At 39.1% G+C, this 16,012-nt stretch overlaps 3 protein-coding genes across 4 annotated transcripts; 1 reads left to right on the forward strand and 2 right to left on the reverse strand.

The window, feature by feature from the left end:
- The first annotated feature begins 746 nt into the window (after positions 1-746).
- On the forward strand, positions 747-1,548 carry LOC115268718 (uncharacterized). The gene is made up of 2 exons (XM_029876846.2): positions 747-933; positions 993-1,548. The coding sequence occupies exons 1-2, from the start codon at positions 885-887 to the stop codon at positions 1,463-1,465; spliced, it is 522 nt and encodes a 173-aa protein (XP_029732706.2). The 5' UTR covers positions 747-884; the 3' UTR covers positions 1,466-1,548.
- A 9,080-nt stretch (positions 1,549-10,628) lies between these two features.
- LOC109427981 (uncharacterized) lies at positions 10,629-11,725 on the reverse strand. The gene is made up of 2 exons (XM_019703638.3): positions 11,360-11,725; positions 10,629-11,299 (listed from the first exon to the last, which is right to left on the reverse strand). The coding sequence occupies exons 1-2, from the start codon at positions 11,424-11,426 to the stop codon at positions 10,956-10,958; spliced, it is 411 nt and encodes a 136-aa protein (XP_019559183.3). The 5' UTR covers positions 11,427-11,725; the 3' UTR covers positions 10,629-10,955.
- Positions 11,726-13,389: 1,664 nt separating this feature from the next.
- Positions 13,390-14,624, reverse strand: LOC109427975 (uncharacterized). Of its 2 annotated transcripts, none has more exons than XM_029876843.2 (3): positions 14,465-14,624; positions 13,948-14,406; positions 13,390-13,882 (listed from the first exon to the last, which is right to left on the reverse strand). In XM_029876843.2, the coding sequence occupies exons 1-3, from the start codon at positions 14,511-14,513 to the stop codon at positions 13,494-13,496; spliced, it is 897 nt and encodes a 298-aa protein (XP_029732703.2). In that variant the 5' UTR covers positions 14,514-14,624; the 3' UTR covers positions 13,390-13,493. The 2 variants fall into 2 exon arrangements, with proteins under 2 accessions (XP_029732703.2, XP_029732701.2); XM_029876841.2 differs by having other exon boundaries at positions 13,390-13,885.
- Between the last annotated feature and the right edge of the window lie 1,388 nt (positions 14,625-16,012).

Here is a 16,012-nt window from a genome sequence, read left to right on the forward strand (position 1 = left end):
TTTTTGCAAACATAATTAATAGTTAAATTTCGATTGCCAAGCTCTAAAGTGTGATAATCTTTGTAAAATAATCGAAACAAGTTAGGCTGAACTGAGTGTGAACTCGACACACTCGGGGATTTCTGTGTGGGCGTTTCAGTATGTTAGTCCGCCACTAGTTAGTGGCTAAGCTTTGATCACAACATAAAACTAAGAACGGGTTTTCGAACGTCATCGCTGATCGCCGCGACGGGTAGTAGCGCAGCGGTGTGAAAATGCCGCCTTATGAGGGAATTTGCTGACCGACCATCCATGACAAAGAATTATTGGACTATGAGCTGGTCACGGGGAGCGCGTGTATTTAAATTTGCATCGAAATATCGTTAATAAATCGGAATTTCATCTGCCTCGGAAGCGTGGTAAACGTGCATATATTAACCACAGTTTGTAGTACGAAAACAACGGAAGTAATGACAAGAGACAAATCGGAAACGTTGCTATCTCTTCTCCAGTATGTGTACGTTCGTTATTTAATCCAAATATTCGAAAGAAATCAATATCTTTTTAAAGATTTCGTCAAGAATTCAAATTTTCATTCAAAAATCGGCTTGTAAAATGGGACTGTAGCGATCGCGATGTTTAAGTAGGATACGCTGTTTAGTGAACCCCCTTATATTGTTTTTTCAACATCCGGATTTCATCAGTTTTTTTTTTTTTGATAAGCTGTCTTATCAATAATCTACTATTGCATCGTATCTTCAAATCCACTTAGACGCGTGTTCGTTTTTATTGACCGATGCAATCAACCGTAAATCCGCTGAAGTTACCTTAAAGATAATTTTGTGATAATTGTTTGGAGCACAGTTTACAGTTTTACCATTCAGTACCACATTGTGATCTTAACCATGCACTTGATTAACCTTTTGTGTTTCCTTACACTCGTTGCCCGTGAAGGTTAGTATATTTGAATTTATTCCATCAAATAGTAAAATAACTCCTAACTTCATCGTCAGCAACAACGCTCAGCTGCAACCATTGCTTCGACGAATTCGGATGGGACTCGTGCACCCAGAAAAACCGAGTCGCTCAGTGCGGCTACATTTTGACGAACGATCTGCACCGGAACTTGCAAAACTTGAATCCGTCGTTGCCGGACGTTCCGCCGCGTGTGAGCCTCGTCTGGCGGTGCTACGAGCTGGCGGTTCAGTTCAGTGGTGATCAAGGACAGCGATTGTACGAACGGGGATGTACCTACGTCGAGGCTAACTTCTGCAATGGATGGAATGTGGGGCTTCTGCAACCATCGATTAACTGCACTTTGAGCACACGGGGTGTTCCGGATGTGAACGATGGAGGGGTTGACGAAGGGAGCGGAACAGAGCAACCAACTCAACCAACTGGAGGAACTGGAAAGGTGGGACAGAACGTTTGGGGGTGGCTTTTGGCGATGTTCAGCGTAATATTTTTGGCTGCGTATAGCGCTTAGAAGCGAATTCAAGTTGCAGTCACTGCTAGAAATATAGAAGAGATCGTGTTTATTCTGAAATACAACTCTAAAATGGTATTGGATTTATCTTTATTTTTTTCTTTGTTACTTGGGGTACCGTTGAATCTACACCACTGGACCCAGTTCTGGGACAATCGCTTCCGGACCACCTGAACGCTAGTTGCTCATCAATACATCCAGGAAAATAACCGTAAGGAATTCATAAAAACGCATTATGAAATTTAGCCATAACTTAAACATACGATATTCGTAAGTACTCATTATGAAACATGTAGAATCGGATCAGATGATGTTGCCGGTATCCTTAAAACTGCATTATGAAATCATAGACAAGCCCATACGAATTAATTATGTCACATTATGAAACTCATAATGTTCTCTCTTGATTTCAAATGAGACCTTATGAAACAATAACGTGTGTTGATGAATTCATCAGAGCTTGATTATGATTTCATAATGTTATTTTATGATTTCTTGCTGCTGAATTATGAAGTTCAGTAACCAAATTAAGACAATCGTAGCGCTTAGCATGGAATTAGATTCTGGTTAAAATAATGCAATGCATGTGTAAATTGACTCTAGAGCGATTGCTTTACGCATGAACTGAACCATTTTGAATCCGGAACTAGTTTATTTGTTAATTGTTCAGTTTCATGGTAATGCAGCTTTCACTCAAGAGCCAAACCTCTTCTAATTCAATGAAGATAGTTTATGCACAGAGAACAGACATCCAGGCTAGAACAAATTTCATTCGGAAAGTTGTGTAAGGATTTGAATCTTTACTTGAGTAAGGTTGCAAACCAATACACGATGACAACACTAACGCCACCAAACGCCATATTGCCACAGTCAGTGGTGAATTGAAACATTTCAAGTGGTGAATTAAATTAGTATGGGAGTCGAGTCAAGTACAAGACACTGAAGACGACCTTACAGTTGAGGTCGAAATACGTATCTGTCAAAGGATGCAAATTCTTAGTGGAATTCAAAGGAATAGTACTTAACCCGATTTTCTTTTTTATTTAGTATGGGAAATTAACCGATTGCAGCGCCTCGCTATTGCCACTTGAGTTGCCGATTTCAAATGGCCGTTAAATTTCTTACACAGTTTCGGAACTGGACTTGGATGTCTGTTCTCTGTGGTGATATGATTCACAAGTTATATGAAAATTCACGACACGGTCTTTATCCCGATTATGATTTATTTGGTCGCGATAGTAAGGGTAATGCACATACGTCAACGATCTTTCTATATTAAACGCGTTACCGCATTGATCGTTTACACTACCGTGAAAACCAACTTTCCCACGAAAGTTATCGCGCGCTTCTGATTTTGCATTCAATATTCGCGCCCCCATCTTCCTACCGAGAAAACCGATCGACTCACGGAAATAGTCGCGCGTTTCACACAATATTGAACTTAGAATATACGGAGAATAAACTTTCAAGGTTAGATAGCTATTATCGAATTATGTATTTTACTAAGAGTAGTTCCATGTGTTACCTGTGATCGACAGCCGTTGAGGTAATTAAGTCATTTATTTTTAATTTGCTCAATGATTGTTGTGAACTGCAATCACTTTCTTCTAACATTTTTATCGCTTCAATATTAGACCTGCACCAGAACTACAAGATTTATTTGCAGATATTACAGACTCCAGGAGTCCTAATGAAAACGCATTGGCGAAATTACCCCAACTTCTTCTAGTATGTAAAGAAAAAAAAAACTCCGAATGATCTCACCCAGTTCCATGTCGTCGGATGACCGCAACCATTTCTTGACTCCTTCAATTTTCTGCAATACTGTTTGCTACCAAGTGTTCATCCATTGTTATCACTTCACAAACACGTGTCACTCCTCACTTATTACTTCGAACAATGCTACGCGACCGAGATTTTCATCGCAACTTCCACAAACAAGCGTCACTTTTCTTCCGCCGAACAATGCAACCCGATCGAGATCCGCAACTGCCCAAAACATGCATCATTCTTCACTTCTTACTTCGAACAAAGCCACCCGATCGCGGTCCCCATCGCAACTGCCCCAAACACGCGTTATTTTTCACTTTTCCCTTCGAACAAAGCCACCCGATCGCGGTCCCCATGACAACTCGATTGGAACTGGATCGGCGGAAAATGTGTAAACAAACAAGCGAACCTGAGTCGGGTGTATGTTGCAACTGTGATCTGATCCAGTTCCAACCCAGGCTTTGGTTCAATTGCCGCATCCATAAACCCGCTTATTAAAAATCAAGGCCACTTCTACTTCCTTTTTGTCCCAGTGCTCGTTTGTAAAATTTGTGGTGGACATAAGGGAACATCTATTTATTATGTAACGCTAAATTCGACATTTTTGAACTCCAAGGTTGGTTCATTAGGATCTGGTGACCTTCATAATGTGTTTTTGTATGATAAACAGTCGATTTGTCATCAGTTGGAGGATGACAAATCGACTGTTTGATGAAACTGATGCGTAGCAAAAGATAATCAGATAACCCCAACTTTTTTGTACGGATCGTAACGCTAGGCTGTATTCTCTATTCCTCTGGAGCATTACGTAATTTATTAAACCCCTATCTCCTGAAGTGTCGAGGCCAGCAGCAAGACACCGGGGTGAAACGCACCGTACTAGTATGCCTTATGCTGCCAGCTTAGACTACAGCTCCGTCTCACAACTCACGTTTAACGTTACTTGTCTTTATGATCATGATAAATCCTCAGGACAATATTGTTATTGTTACATTGCTTCGTATTGATTTCCTTTGTTCCACATTGAACTATTGTAACTCATTTTCTATACAACATTGTATACAACAAGGCTCTTTATGCAGTATCAATAGGGTAGGGCCGAATATAAATAGCACACAATGTAATGTATCAAGCAGTCTCAAATAAACCATAGGAGTGACAAGTACTATCCGTGTTTAAGTCTCGTCCCGGAACGTATCCGCGATAACATGAAGCGTTACGCTATTTGGGGAAGCGCATAATGAAAATTGAAAACTTAAAATAGTTTTTATGCGCAATGTTGGGAAATTTCGACAGCGGGTTGCACTAGGCTTTCCAAAGATCAAATTAAGTACTTATTTTGAAATCATTTCACGATGAGATATTGAGCAGATATTTGGCAACTTTTTGAATATCCTATCAATTAAGCCTGTATCCGCAATAATCGGGACACAGAAATATGGCTGTAACTCTGCAATAGATACATTAAAATTGCTCAAATTTTGCCTGATAATATCTTAAGATGTGTTCATTTTACCTGCAAAATTTCATGTGAATCGGTGAAGTACTTTTTGTTGTAACAATGAAACAGTAGAACGCGAGCAATTGAATTTTGTACAGCCCCGGTTTAGCTTGTCAGCGCTGTAACTTTTGAATTTGATAAAGGAAATGACTGAAATTTTGAACACAAACCTCTCAATCTACTTTACTTACATAGGCAAAATTTCAAAATAAATCGATGCACTATCAACAATTTTATAGTCGTATATTGGGGCTGACCGTGGTTTTAGCCCTTCAGACAACAATTAGTGAGCCCCCTTATTGTTTCGATTGTATTGTTGAAAGTACTACACCAATAATCATCACATTTTGCAGGCATAATATACACATAATCAACTACCTTCTGTGAAAATTTCATGAAAATTGACAGACATTCAAAAGTTATCAATAGACAAACATCGCACATAAAAAACATGAAACATTTTCATTAACACTATCCCCTATCAACACCAGTAACTTTCAATCCAATTGATAGAAGTTGATGAAATTTTGCAAAAAAGTGTCTCTATAAGTATCCTAACTGCTCATGAAGTTTCATAATTATCCTCACAGAACTTTGAATTGTAGCGGAAAAGAACCATCTAGTTTGCGAATGAAAATTGGTGATGATTGTACAAAATCTTAAAAACGTCGTCTGTTTGTTTCTAATCCACAGTTAAAAGTAATGCATCGATTTTTATGAAATTTTGCACAAATAATAAACATACACCAAAGCGGTCTCAGTTAATTTTTGGCCAATTTTTATTGATTCAGTACAGAGTTACTGCCGTACTTTTGTGTCCCGATTATTGCGGATACAGGCTTTATCATATTAAGATATGACATCAAAATTTGAACGTTTTAAGATATGATTATGATATTCACGTCTACCCGTCGCTTTAGGAGGGGAGGGGGGTTTTGCAGAACGTGACGACCCATACAAACAATCATGAGGTCCCATACACAAAGCGTGACATAGAGGAGAGGGGGGTTGAAGAAGGTCGAATTTTGCGTGACATAATTTGTGTATCACCCCTTAGACTAAATCGATTTCGCTCAAATGCTGAACGAAGCTTCTGGGAATCCAAAACAACTGATGCAGGAGGTAAGGCTTGGCATTTTTTGAATCTTATGTTTTTCATATAAGTGTGGTTCACTCCAATACGTCCTTTTCAAATGTTAGTCTAGATAAATATTAGATTATGCAAAGTTGCTTCTTAAACATTTTTTTGAACTTCCATAAAGTTTCATTGGTTGATGAGAGGCTGCTGAACCTATATATGGCCATGTTGGTACGAAACACGATGAAAAATATTCACTCAATGTAGACATGAAAAAAGTTTTTGTTAGAAAAACCTTTTTCCCTTGAATATGTCACAGCAACATTGTTTGGAGAAAATGTAGGTAATTGAAATACCTTTCTCCAGAAAAAAAATCATCGATTTAAAAACGTAGGGTTTTTTGTAATATCGATTTAAATTTTTAAAACCTTTATTTTCCAGTGTAGGAATTAATTTTGTATTTTTTAGATATTTTTCTAAAAAACTTCATGAAATTTCACGATAGTGCGCCATACAACACTTTTTTGTAGGTCTTGTCATTTTTGAGTTACATCGATTTGAAAAAAATCCATGAAAAAAAATTAGGCCCTCTTCAAATGTTACTCTTGAAAAATTTCGAAAAACAAAATATGAAAAGTTGCTTAGAAAGACCTATTGTTTATGCCCACAAAGTTTCGTTCGATTCTGAGAGGGTGCTGCCAACCGTTGGTCGAGTTGGCGCGAAATTCGTCTAATGTTTAACCAAAATCTCAACCGTTAAGTTTATTCTACAGGAAAAAATCGGTAGAGCTTGCAACTTTTACCGAACTTCGTTAGAGTTTGACAGATAAACGATAAGATTTATCCAAAATTTGCTATTTTCACAGAATTGCGTTAAAACCCTGTTACCGAACGCTCAGCAGTTGAGATTTCGGTATAGTAGTTTACGCAACAAGGTGCAGAATGAAGATTTTTACAGCACGAGTCGTACACTTATCCAACGAGGCTTGCCGAGTTGGATAATTACGACGAGTGCTGGAAAAATCGAGTTCTGCACCGAGTTGCGTACAACGTTTTTTGCAATTTCATAAATTACCACTTGAGCATAGTTTTCAACAAAACTTTTTCATCAAACTGCACACTGATGTTCATAGCCATGTTTAAGAAAGTCTGATCATAGCTGGTTATAACGTGCAGTTGTCATAATTTTTCAAACCTGCGTCCAGAAAGCATCATGAAATTGATCAAAACTGAAAACAGTGCTGTAATGGTTCATTACGCAACGCAAATCAGTGCTGTAATGAACCATTACAGCACTGATAATTTGGTGCGGGAAAGTAGGCCTTTTCCTGTCAGAATTGCGTGAGGTAAAACAGCCTATTACGATGAGAAATTGCAAAAAAAAAATTACCGAACGCGACTAGCTGTGTAAAATCACAAAATTGTGAACCATTTTCCAAAACATAAATAAATCGACGCAAAATGATGTTTAGATCAAAAACAAAAATATGGGCATTAGAGGCACCACAATACTTAGGCATGGTACAGGCAAATCTCGAATAAACTAGTCGCGTTCGTCGTTTTTTTTTCATCGAAATCTCAACTGCTGCGCGTTCGGTAACGGGGTTTTAACGAAATCTATAAAATAGTAGCAAATTTCGGTAAAATGTTATCGTTTAATTACGTCGGCAAAAATTGGGAGTTTTACCGAATTATTCCTGTAAAACAAACTTGACGTTTGAGATTTCGGTAAAAGTTCACTGGATTTTTTCTAAGTCTGATTACAAGGGTGTCTAACTAACTGGCTAACGGACTTGGGTGCGATTATGTAGATGCACTGTGAACTAAGATGCCGCCAAACGGAAACGCAGGGTGCGGTCATTCATAGCAGTTCGTTGTATAGGAAACGAGTTGCTTGAGCTATCGTTGCACAATGCACATTCATGATACGCTGTGCACTGATTTTATTGTCCCCATGAGGTCATCAAAACACGCTGAATTTCATTGAAAAAATCAGTAATAGTTAGTAAAGTTCAACGAGTTTCATTAAGTTTGACATGAACGTAAACATGAAGTTTGATGAATGATAAAATTTCACAGAAGTTCGGAGAAAATTATTTGTTCGGCAAAAATGTTTTTTGCAATTTCGCATCGTAATAGGCTGTTTTCCCTCACGCAAATCTGACAGGAAAAGGCCTACTTTCCCACACCAAATTAGCAGTAATGGTTCATTACAGCACTGATTTCAGTTTTGATCGACTTCTTGATGATTTCTGGACGCAGGTTTAAACATTTGTGACAACTGCACAGCATAACCTGCTATGATCACAATTTCTTGAACATGGCTATGAACATCAGTGTGGAGTTTGATGAAAAAGTTTTGTTTAAAATTTTCCTCAAGTTTTGCCTCAATTGCAAAAAACGTTGTACGAAACTCGGTACAGAACTCGATCCTCATTCTGCACCTTGTTGCGTAAACTACTATTAGGGTGCATGTACCAATTATGACACTACCTAAGGAAAGCTATTTATACAAAAATAACGAGAAGACGAATGTCATCAATAAGTTTAAAGACAGCTTAGTTTTCATACTTTACAGGAAAAATATAGAAACGGAGCCATAACTATTTTTAGTATTGATTGCAGCGTGTGCCAATGATAGGAACCCTGTACCAGTTATGGCTACATTTTTTAACTTCGGTTCCTTTTCGCACTATTTGCATTAGCCATAACTGGTACACTATGGCGTAAAAGGGTGCAAGGAAGCCGAAATTTTAAGGAAAATGATTTATTTCTACCACAATTTAAGCAAAATGTGGAGCTTAAACGAGTGCAACCATCTTTCGTGAACGTGATCTGTTGCTCACAAAATTTTTCTTGTTGATTTACATCGTAAAAGGGTGAAAATTAACTATGGCGAATAATTGGTACTATAGGTTTTTTTCTTGCTGTGTATACTGCCGTGAATCGCAAGTCAGTCCAGACTGTACGTACAAGCATAGAGAAAACGGACGTTGAAGTTTTCAAATTCGGTGTAAATAAATCGGAAACTTGGAAACTTCTGCAAGAATCATGAAACTTTCACAAATTGTTTCGAACGTAAAAACATAACCGTAAAATATAGGGTCCCAAAGGGGCCGCTCATAAATCACGACTAAATTCTGGCCATCTTAGACCCCCCCTTCCCACCCTCGAACATTTTTGTTCATACAAAAATTGGAAAAACATGTAGGGTATGTGTACCATCAGTAATCTCACGCTCCCATATTCATCCTATTCGAAAACAAGCAATTGCGGCACCGATTGATTCCGTTCTTTTTGTTTTCATGGGTGCTCACTAGCGTGGTTCAAAAAATAGTTTTTGCTCCACACCGCTCATTCGATTCTTAACCAGATTCTATGCCTTCTCCCAAAATTTGGGTTCTTTGGTTGAAAATTGAGACTGCACAAGCCCTTCAAAGCTTGTATGGGAATTGCTATGGGAAAACGATGTTTTTCATTCAATCGACCGTAGTATTTTCCTAAGTTCCCTAGAGCGTTAGTTGACCCCTGGTACTTCTAGGCTACACTATCAGCTACCACTTTGCCGAAGACCGCATAGAAATCGCATGCCTCATTAATTAGTAACCGATTTTTATCCAGAATCGAAATTTTTACTCATGATGGTTAAACTAACACAAGTTTACAAAATAAAACGAAAGTCGTGAACTTCTGTCAACGACCAAAATTTTTGAAGCACAATTTAGTGCTGATTCCGAAACCGACCTTCAAAAATTTTTAAGTAGAACAGTTTTTGAGTTTTAACTCAATATCGAGTTTTATAACTTTTCAAAATATGTAATTTACTAAAATGCAAATAACTTGCGTTTTGTTCAACCAATTTTAAATCTTTTTTTACCAATTGAAAGCTGAATACAATACCATTCGATCATCTGAATACATGTTATGCGCCATATTGATGAAATTCAAGATATTAGCAAGCTTTAGGGACGATCTTCTCAAATTTTAGCCAAATTCCCAAAATTTTTTGAAGAAATGTATTTTTTTCAATAAGAAAAAAACAACTTGAAAATTCTTTCTCGACGTTTAGTTGACATATCATATGTAGGCGATTTACAGTAAAAATTTCAGCTCAATCGAAGAATTGATTACGGAGAATTAGATGTTTGAAGTGAGCGACTTTGCTTAAAAATAGAACAAAAATCGATTTCAAATCATCAACCTTGTATGGAAAGTCGAAAAAATTTCCGCTCTACTGTAATTTTTTTCATTCGCGTTTTCGAACTCAGGGCATGATTCTACACCAAAAATGATCATCAGCTTACCGAGTTCAAAAATGCTGTAAACTAGTGTAATCGTCGGGCATCACTGCATTTTGCAGTTAAACATAGTAGCCATGATTTCAGTGTGCTATCTTTGGTGCCATGTGCAGCAATGTTGCCTGCTGGGAAGCTGGAGGATCATTGCTAAAGTTTGTCGAGTTGGATACAAATCGATAACTAATTAATGAGGCATCCGATTTGAATGCGGTCCTCGACAAAGTTGTAGCTGATAGAGTACCTACCCTAGGAGTACCAAGGGTCAACTAATCCTCTAGGGCGCTTGGGGAAATGCTATGGTCGATTGAATGAAAAACATCGTTTTCCCATAGTAGTTCTCATACAAACTTTGAAGGGCTTGTGCAGTCTCAATTTTCAACTAAATGAGCTCAAATTTTGGGAGAAGGCATAGAATCTGGTTACAAATCGAATAATCGGTGTGGAGCAAAAACGATTTTTTGAACCACGCTAGTGCTCACTTCTAACAAAAAATACAATAATAAGAAACAAAACAAACAGCGCTTCTATCCTTTATTTTTCGTAGGATGAAAATGGGAGCCACATGCTTAATAAGGGAACCAATACCCTATGTAGACTTTTGCCAGAATTCCCCAGGTACTACCAGTTCATTTGGACATTCTCATGGAATATGTATCATAAAAAATTCCGTGGGTTAGTCTATCAGGATCAGTAGGTCGGCTCTAGAGGCACGTTCTATCAGGATACTAGCTGAAGGAAAACGATAAAATTAAAAATAAACCCAGAAATTGGAAACTAAACCTAACAACATTGTTACATCATGCTAATGAAACTACACGCTAATCCTCATAATCAACAACTTCTTCACTTATTGCACTCATCACCGGAATCGCTAACGCTGCACCGGGTAACTGCAATCTCCGAATTCCAGCCACTGCACAGATCCGTCCCAGCGTAGGTGCATCCTTTCTGCTCGACCAGCACAGTGCTCCCGGTGAGCGCGCTGGTGTAGCTTAGCTTGACATCGAAACACTTGTACCCGGCGGAGGAATCCCCTGTGGCGCCGCTGGCGGACGCCAACGTTGGATTTTGGTACCCCAACAACCGGTGGTGAAGGGACACATTTTCCTCGGAACACTCTACCTTTGCCACAGGGCTGGACCGGCAGGCCTTGGGATCGAAACAGTTACTGCACTGTAGGGCATTTGCTGCAAATTAGGTGCAAATGTTATTGACTAATTCTGGAGAGTGAAAATTCGAAATATTACCAGCAGGTATGATAGAAATGACCACAATAATAGAGAAAACCTTAAGAATGTTTAATGCGAGAAACATGTCGGTGCAATTGCAGTATGGGAACGGAGCGGAAGCGATCACTACTAGTCAATGGTAGCTCCAACAATCATTTATAGTGATCAGTCGATACACAGCCAGCTACGTGATTGATTGCAACGTTGCAAGTGTACAAATAGTTCTACATTGAAAGCTGTTTGTACCATTACCATTGCTGCATTTATAAAATAAAGTTTGTGAAACCGTCCAGCGTGTAAATAATCATTCATTATCTATGTTGATTATCTAAGGCTGCTGACATACTAAACTTGATGCAATAAGGCAATGACTAAAACTACATCTCCGTTGCTTTCCAAACAAGAACAGGAACTGCTGAGTTTGAGTGGTGATCACCGATTTTACTTACTATACTTTCCTTAAGAAGTAAAACAGCCCTGGGCTGAATTTCTCTAATAAAGAAATAATAACAATAAAAATAATAAAAACAGCATTTCTATATTGTCCATGTTGTGCATAATCATACGCATAGCTCAATTCTGGTAATAACCAGTGTAGAATCTGCATAGATAAGGACTGTTCAATTTATAAAACGGACAACTTGCTTGTGCGATATCTTTTTTATTTTTCAATAATATCATTATCAGTTTTTGCATAACTTTCTATAGCTATTCTCAAATGTAGGAAAAATATAACATTAAGCTAAATGTTCTTTATTGTGTAACTGAAGCGGTTTTCCTAAAACATCAATAAAAACCCATTTCTCAAAATTCGACATAACTTTCCACATACTTAATATGCACATTTTCATGAAGTTTTCAATGTATTGGAATCTTATACTATTCTACTAAAGGTAAAGCTTAATAGTTGGTCAGTAATAATGCACCAAGCAGTCTCCGGCTTGATATGGTGAGTTGCCTTATTTTCAAAGAAATTATGAAAAAATGTTCATTTAAGTCTTGTGCTGCAATAACATCACGGATTCGGCTAAAAATTTGTCCAGAGTAGTAGAATATTGCTCTCTGAATGATACAGAAGAAAAAAATACTTATAATTGCATTTTTCATCAAAAATTCAATCCATAAAGATGGATATGTATATTGAAAAATGTCATACTTTTTGCTCCATTGTTGCAGATTTTCGACTCTAGCGAATCTTGTTATTATTTTTTTTTTCAGCAAAGTTGGTCCTATGTTATTGTACACCTTATTTAATAATAATCGGATGCAAAGTTTTCATTTCCAACATTATTGTTATGCAAATTTTGCATTAGGTTGCATTGTTATTTGTAGGAACCTTCAAAAAACGAAACCGTTTTGATTACTGTGTCTGCAATAGCGCACAGTAACCAAACCAGCAATGCTATTAAGAAGCAGATTTCGGGATGAACCTGCCTACGGCAGAAAATCCCTAAATAAAAAAGAAAAAAAAATAAGAAGCAGTTTTCTGCATTTAAAACCACATTATTCTCACTTTCGACTGGATGCATAAAAAAAATGATTATTAAATATTTTCATGCCCTTTTTGCTTTACAATTGAATTTTATTGAAAAAATCGAATCTTACTTGAGACTTTAATATCTCAACACTTAATTTTCTGATTGAGTTTAAATTTTGCCAGAATGTTTATTACTCATGCTGCTGCCGCATGGCACATACTTTTCTTGTATTAGAAACGATATACCATATGTGAACAGTAATTTTATATATATTTTCAATTTTCAGCAATCAAAAAATTCACCTTATTTAACACCTGACCGATTTTCTAAAAAATTAAACTATTTTTATTCGATTCAAAAATGATCATTGTAATGACAGATGATGTACTGAACAACGAAACAAGGGTGGTTAAATTTGAACTACGCGTCTTCTTTTTATAGCCTTATATATAAAGTTGTTCGTGTTATAAATTGAACAGTCCTTAAGTAACTTTGTAAGGTTTGATAATCATCATAAGTAAGGGAGTGAAAGCATTATCAAGATTCACACGAAATAAACAACATGGTAAACACGTTTACACTAAACGCTTTGATTTCAATTATAATCAATTTCAGTAACGCACAAAAGGACACAGAGTAACTTTGAAATCTTCTTCAACTACGCATTCCTTTTATCACCACTTCACTTTTAGCTGACAAACAAACATCATCAAAGTCGCAACTATCGCCAAACCCGTCACACTTCCTGCATTCAACAGGCTGGCCCCGGAACACTCCATGATCGTGACATTGTGCCATTCGCTCCGCGTACAGAACCGAGCGGACGCAAACGTGCATCCCATACCGTACGCAACCCCTCCGTGTTCGGGATCGCTGAAATTGGCCTTCATGGAGAAACACTTGAATTCACTGTAGTTGCCCACTGGTAGATTCGGATTGAACTGCCGCAGGCTGAAATGCAACTCGTTGACGTCAGCTGCCGTACACTGGGTTACCCGACTGCGGTTCCTACAGTGCTCCCAGCTGTCGACGCTTTCGCATTCCGTGCAATTGAACGTATTAGCTGCTGCGAAAAGATTGAGATGTAATTTTAGGATTCTTAATTGCGCCTTGCTCGACGAAGATTACCTGGTGTAGCGCCAGTTACCCCCGGCTGGGGATCAGACGCTGCCGTCGTCGTAGACGGGCCTACAGAAGTTGTAGTCTCTGGTATCACATCCCAGGTAGCGTTCCGTTCGCAAACTCCAGTCGAACAGATGGCACAGTTGATGGCTTTGGCGCCATTGGCACTCCAACCGTCACAAAATGTCGTATCGTCGTAGGTGCAACCCCGGATGAACACATTCACCGACGAGACATCTATTTCCAGCTCCAACCTGAAGCAACGGAATTGGGGGCCGCCCGAGCGAGTATTGTTCAGCTCTGGACTGTAATGGGCCAGAAAATTGTGCGTCGCATCCACGAGTTCAGTCGAACATTCTTTGGGCTTGGCAGCTTCATCACAATGGGTCCAATTGAATCGATCTACGCACAGATTACACTGAAATGCAGCTTCCGCGGTGCCGGTTTCGATCGTTTCTGAGTGCACTAAAATAATTGAATAGAGAGGATCAATATGTTTTAAAAAGCCAAAAGAACTACTAACCTATCGTAAGCACGTAAATAGCTATCAGCAAAAGATAGCAGTACATCATCCTGCTTGCAATAAACTACTCCACCTTCGAATAGACGCACTATCAGTATGAACAATTGCATCGAATTGGATAGGATGGTAGCCAATAGCCATGGATATTATCAGAACTAAAGTGTAAATTGCAAATTTTGTTTGTGCATTAGTCACAGTTGCTCAATGGTATCCCACGAGCTTCAAGGTTGTTCCATAGAATGGGGATCGATAAGTGGATTTTCAAGTATTGCCTGTTGTGATAAGGTACACGTTTTTGCAATCGTACACACGAAGTATCAATACGATTCATTTGGTAAACCAACTATAGAGGGATTTTTTTCCTTTACTAAAGACATTTTCGGCCGTGGGACGCTTCATATCGGAATATATAAGGGGAATGAGGACATCGTGCAGTTTCTTAACCAATTATTACCGGGATAAAATGAAACAGTATCTTACCGGTCAGACTAAGGTCTGAATGTCCTCTGCTGTACGTAGGAGTCGTCTCCAATCTTCTCGGTTCATGGCTGTGCGTCTACAGTTCCGCACTCTGCGAAGGGTCCGGAAATCGTCCTCCACTTAATCGACCCACCTAGCTCGCTCCGCAGCACGTCTTCTTGTACCGGTAGGGTTGCTCTCGAGAACCACTTTAACCCTTATGTGGCCGGCAGGGTACCCGGGTATCCAGCACCCATTTAAAATACACGGTGTAGAAAAAAGCAGAAAGTTCACCGGCCACATAACGGTTAATCGGGTTGCGATTCGACATCCTGATGACGTGACCAGATCCCACCGTAGCGTCCCGATTTTCACGGTGTTCTCAGCTGATGTAGCTCGTGGTTCATTCGCCTTCTCCAAGTCCCGCTTTCCATCTGCACTCCTCCGCCGTAGATGGTACGCAACACATACATGCATACATTTATTTGCTCAACATCACATTTAAGATAAGACCTAATCAACACAATACTCGGTTTGTTACTGCTGCTCTCCATCTTCGTCCTTAACACGCGTCGCTCGAAAACTTTGAGTGCTTGCAGGTCCTCCTCGACCTCATATCCTCCATGTGTCTCGTGTCCGTAGAGGACCACCGGTCTTGTTAGCGTTTTGTACATGATGGTGAACTTGGTGCGTGGGTGGCACCGCAGCTTCTTCTGGAGCCCGTAGTAGGTCCGACTTCCGCTGATGGTGCGCCTTCGAATTTCACGAGTAACGTTGTTGTCAGCCGTCAGTAAATTGACCGGATTTTGTAAAACTCGTTCCCCAGCTGATGAATTCGCCTCGTCGCATCACACCTTCCAAAGCGATGTTGAAGAGTAGGCATGAGAGTCCGTCACCTTGTCGCATTCGCCGGCAAGATTCGAATGAACTAGATCGTTCCTTTAATCAGTCTAGTCAACTTCCCAGGAAAGCCGTTTTCGTCCATGATTTCCATAGCTCTGTGCGGCTGATACTGTCGTATGCCACTTTGAAAACGATGAGCAGGTGATGGGACCTGGTATTCACGGCATTTCTGGATGAATTGCCGAA

This window comes from Aedes albopictus, chromosome 3, assembly GCF_035046485.1.
Source record: "Aedes albopictus strain Foshan chromosome 3, AalbF5, whole genome shotgun sequence".
In the NCBI taxonomy this organism is placed as follows: Eukaryota; Metazoa; Arthropoda; class Insecta; order Diptera; family Culicidae; genus Aedes; species Aedes albopictus.

Bases quoted from the DNA above. Each gene is read 5' to 3' on its own strand.
- LOC109427975 (XM_029876841.2), bottom strand. From the start codon at position 14,513: ATGATGTACTGCTATCTTTTGCTGATAGCTATTTACGTGCTTACGATA. The intron at 14,407-14,464 runs GTTAGTAGTTCT...CAATTATTTTAG, and splicing joins TATTTACGTGCTTACGATAG to TGCACTCAGAAACGATCGAA. The intron at 13,886-13,947 runs GTAATCTTCGTC...ATCTTTTCGCAG, and splicing joins GGTAACTGGCGCTACACCAG to CAGCTAATACGTTCAATTGC.
- LOC115268718 (XM_029876846.2), top strand. From the start codon at position 885: ATGCACTTGATTAACCTTTTGTGTTTCCTTACACTCGTTGCCCGTGAA. The intron at 934-992 runs GTTAGTATATTT...CTTCATCGTCAG, and splicing joins TACACTCGTTGCCCGTGAAG to CAACAACGCTCAGCTGCAAC.
- LOC109427981 (XM_019703638.3), bottom strand. From the start codon at position 11,426: ATGTTTCTCGCATTAAACATTCTTAAGGTTTTCTCTATTATTGTGGTC. The intron at 11,300-11,359 runs GTAATATTTCGA...CCTAATTTGCAG, and splicing joins CATTTCTATCATACCTGCTG to CAAATGCCCTACAGTGCAGT.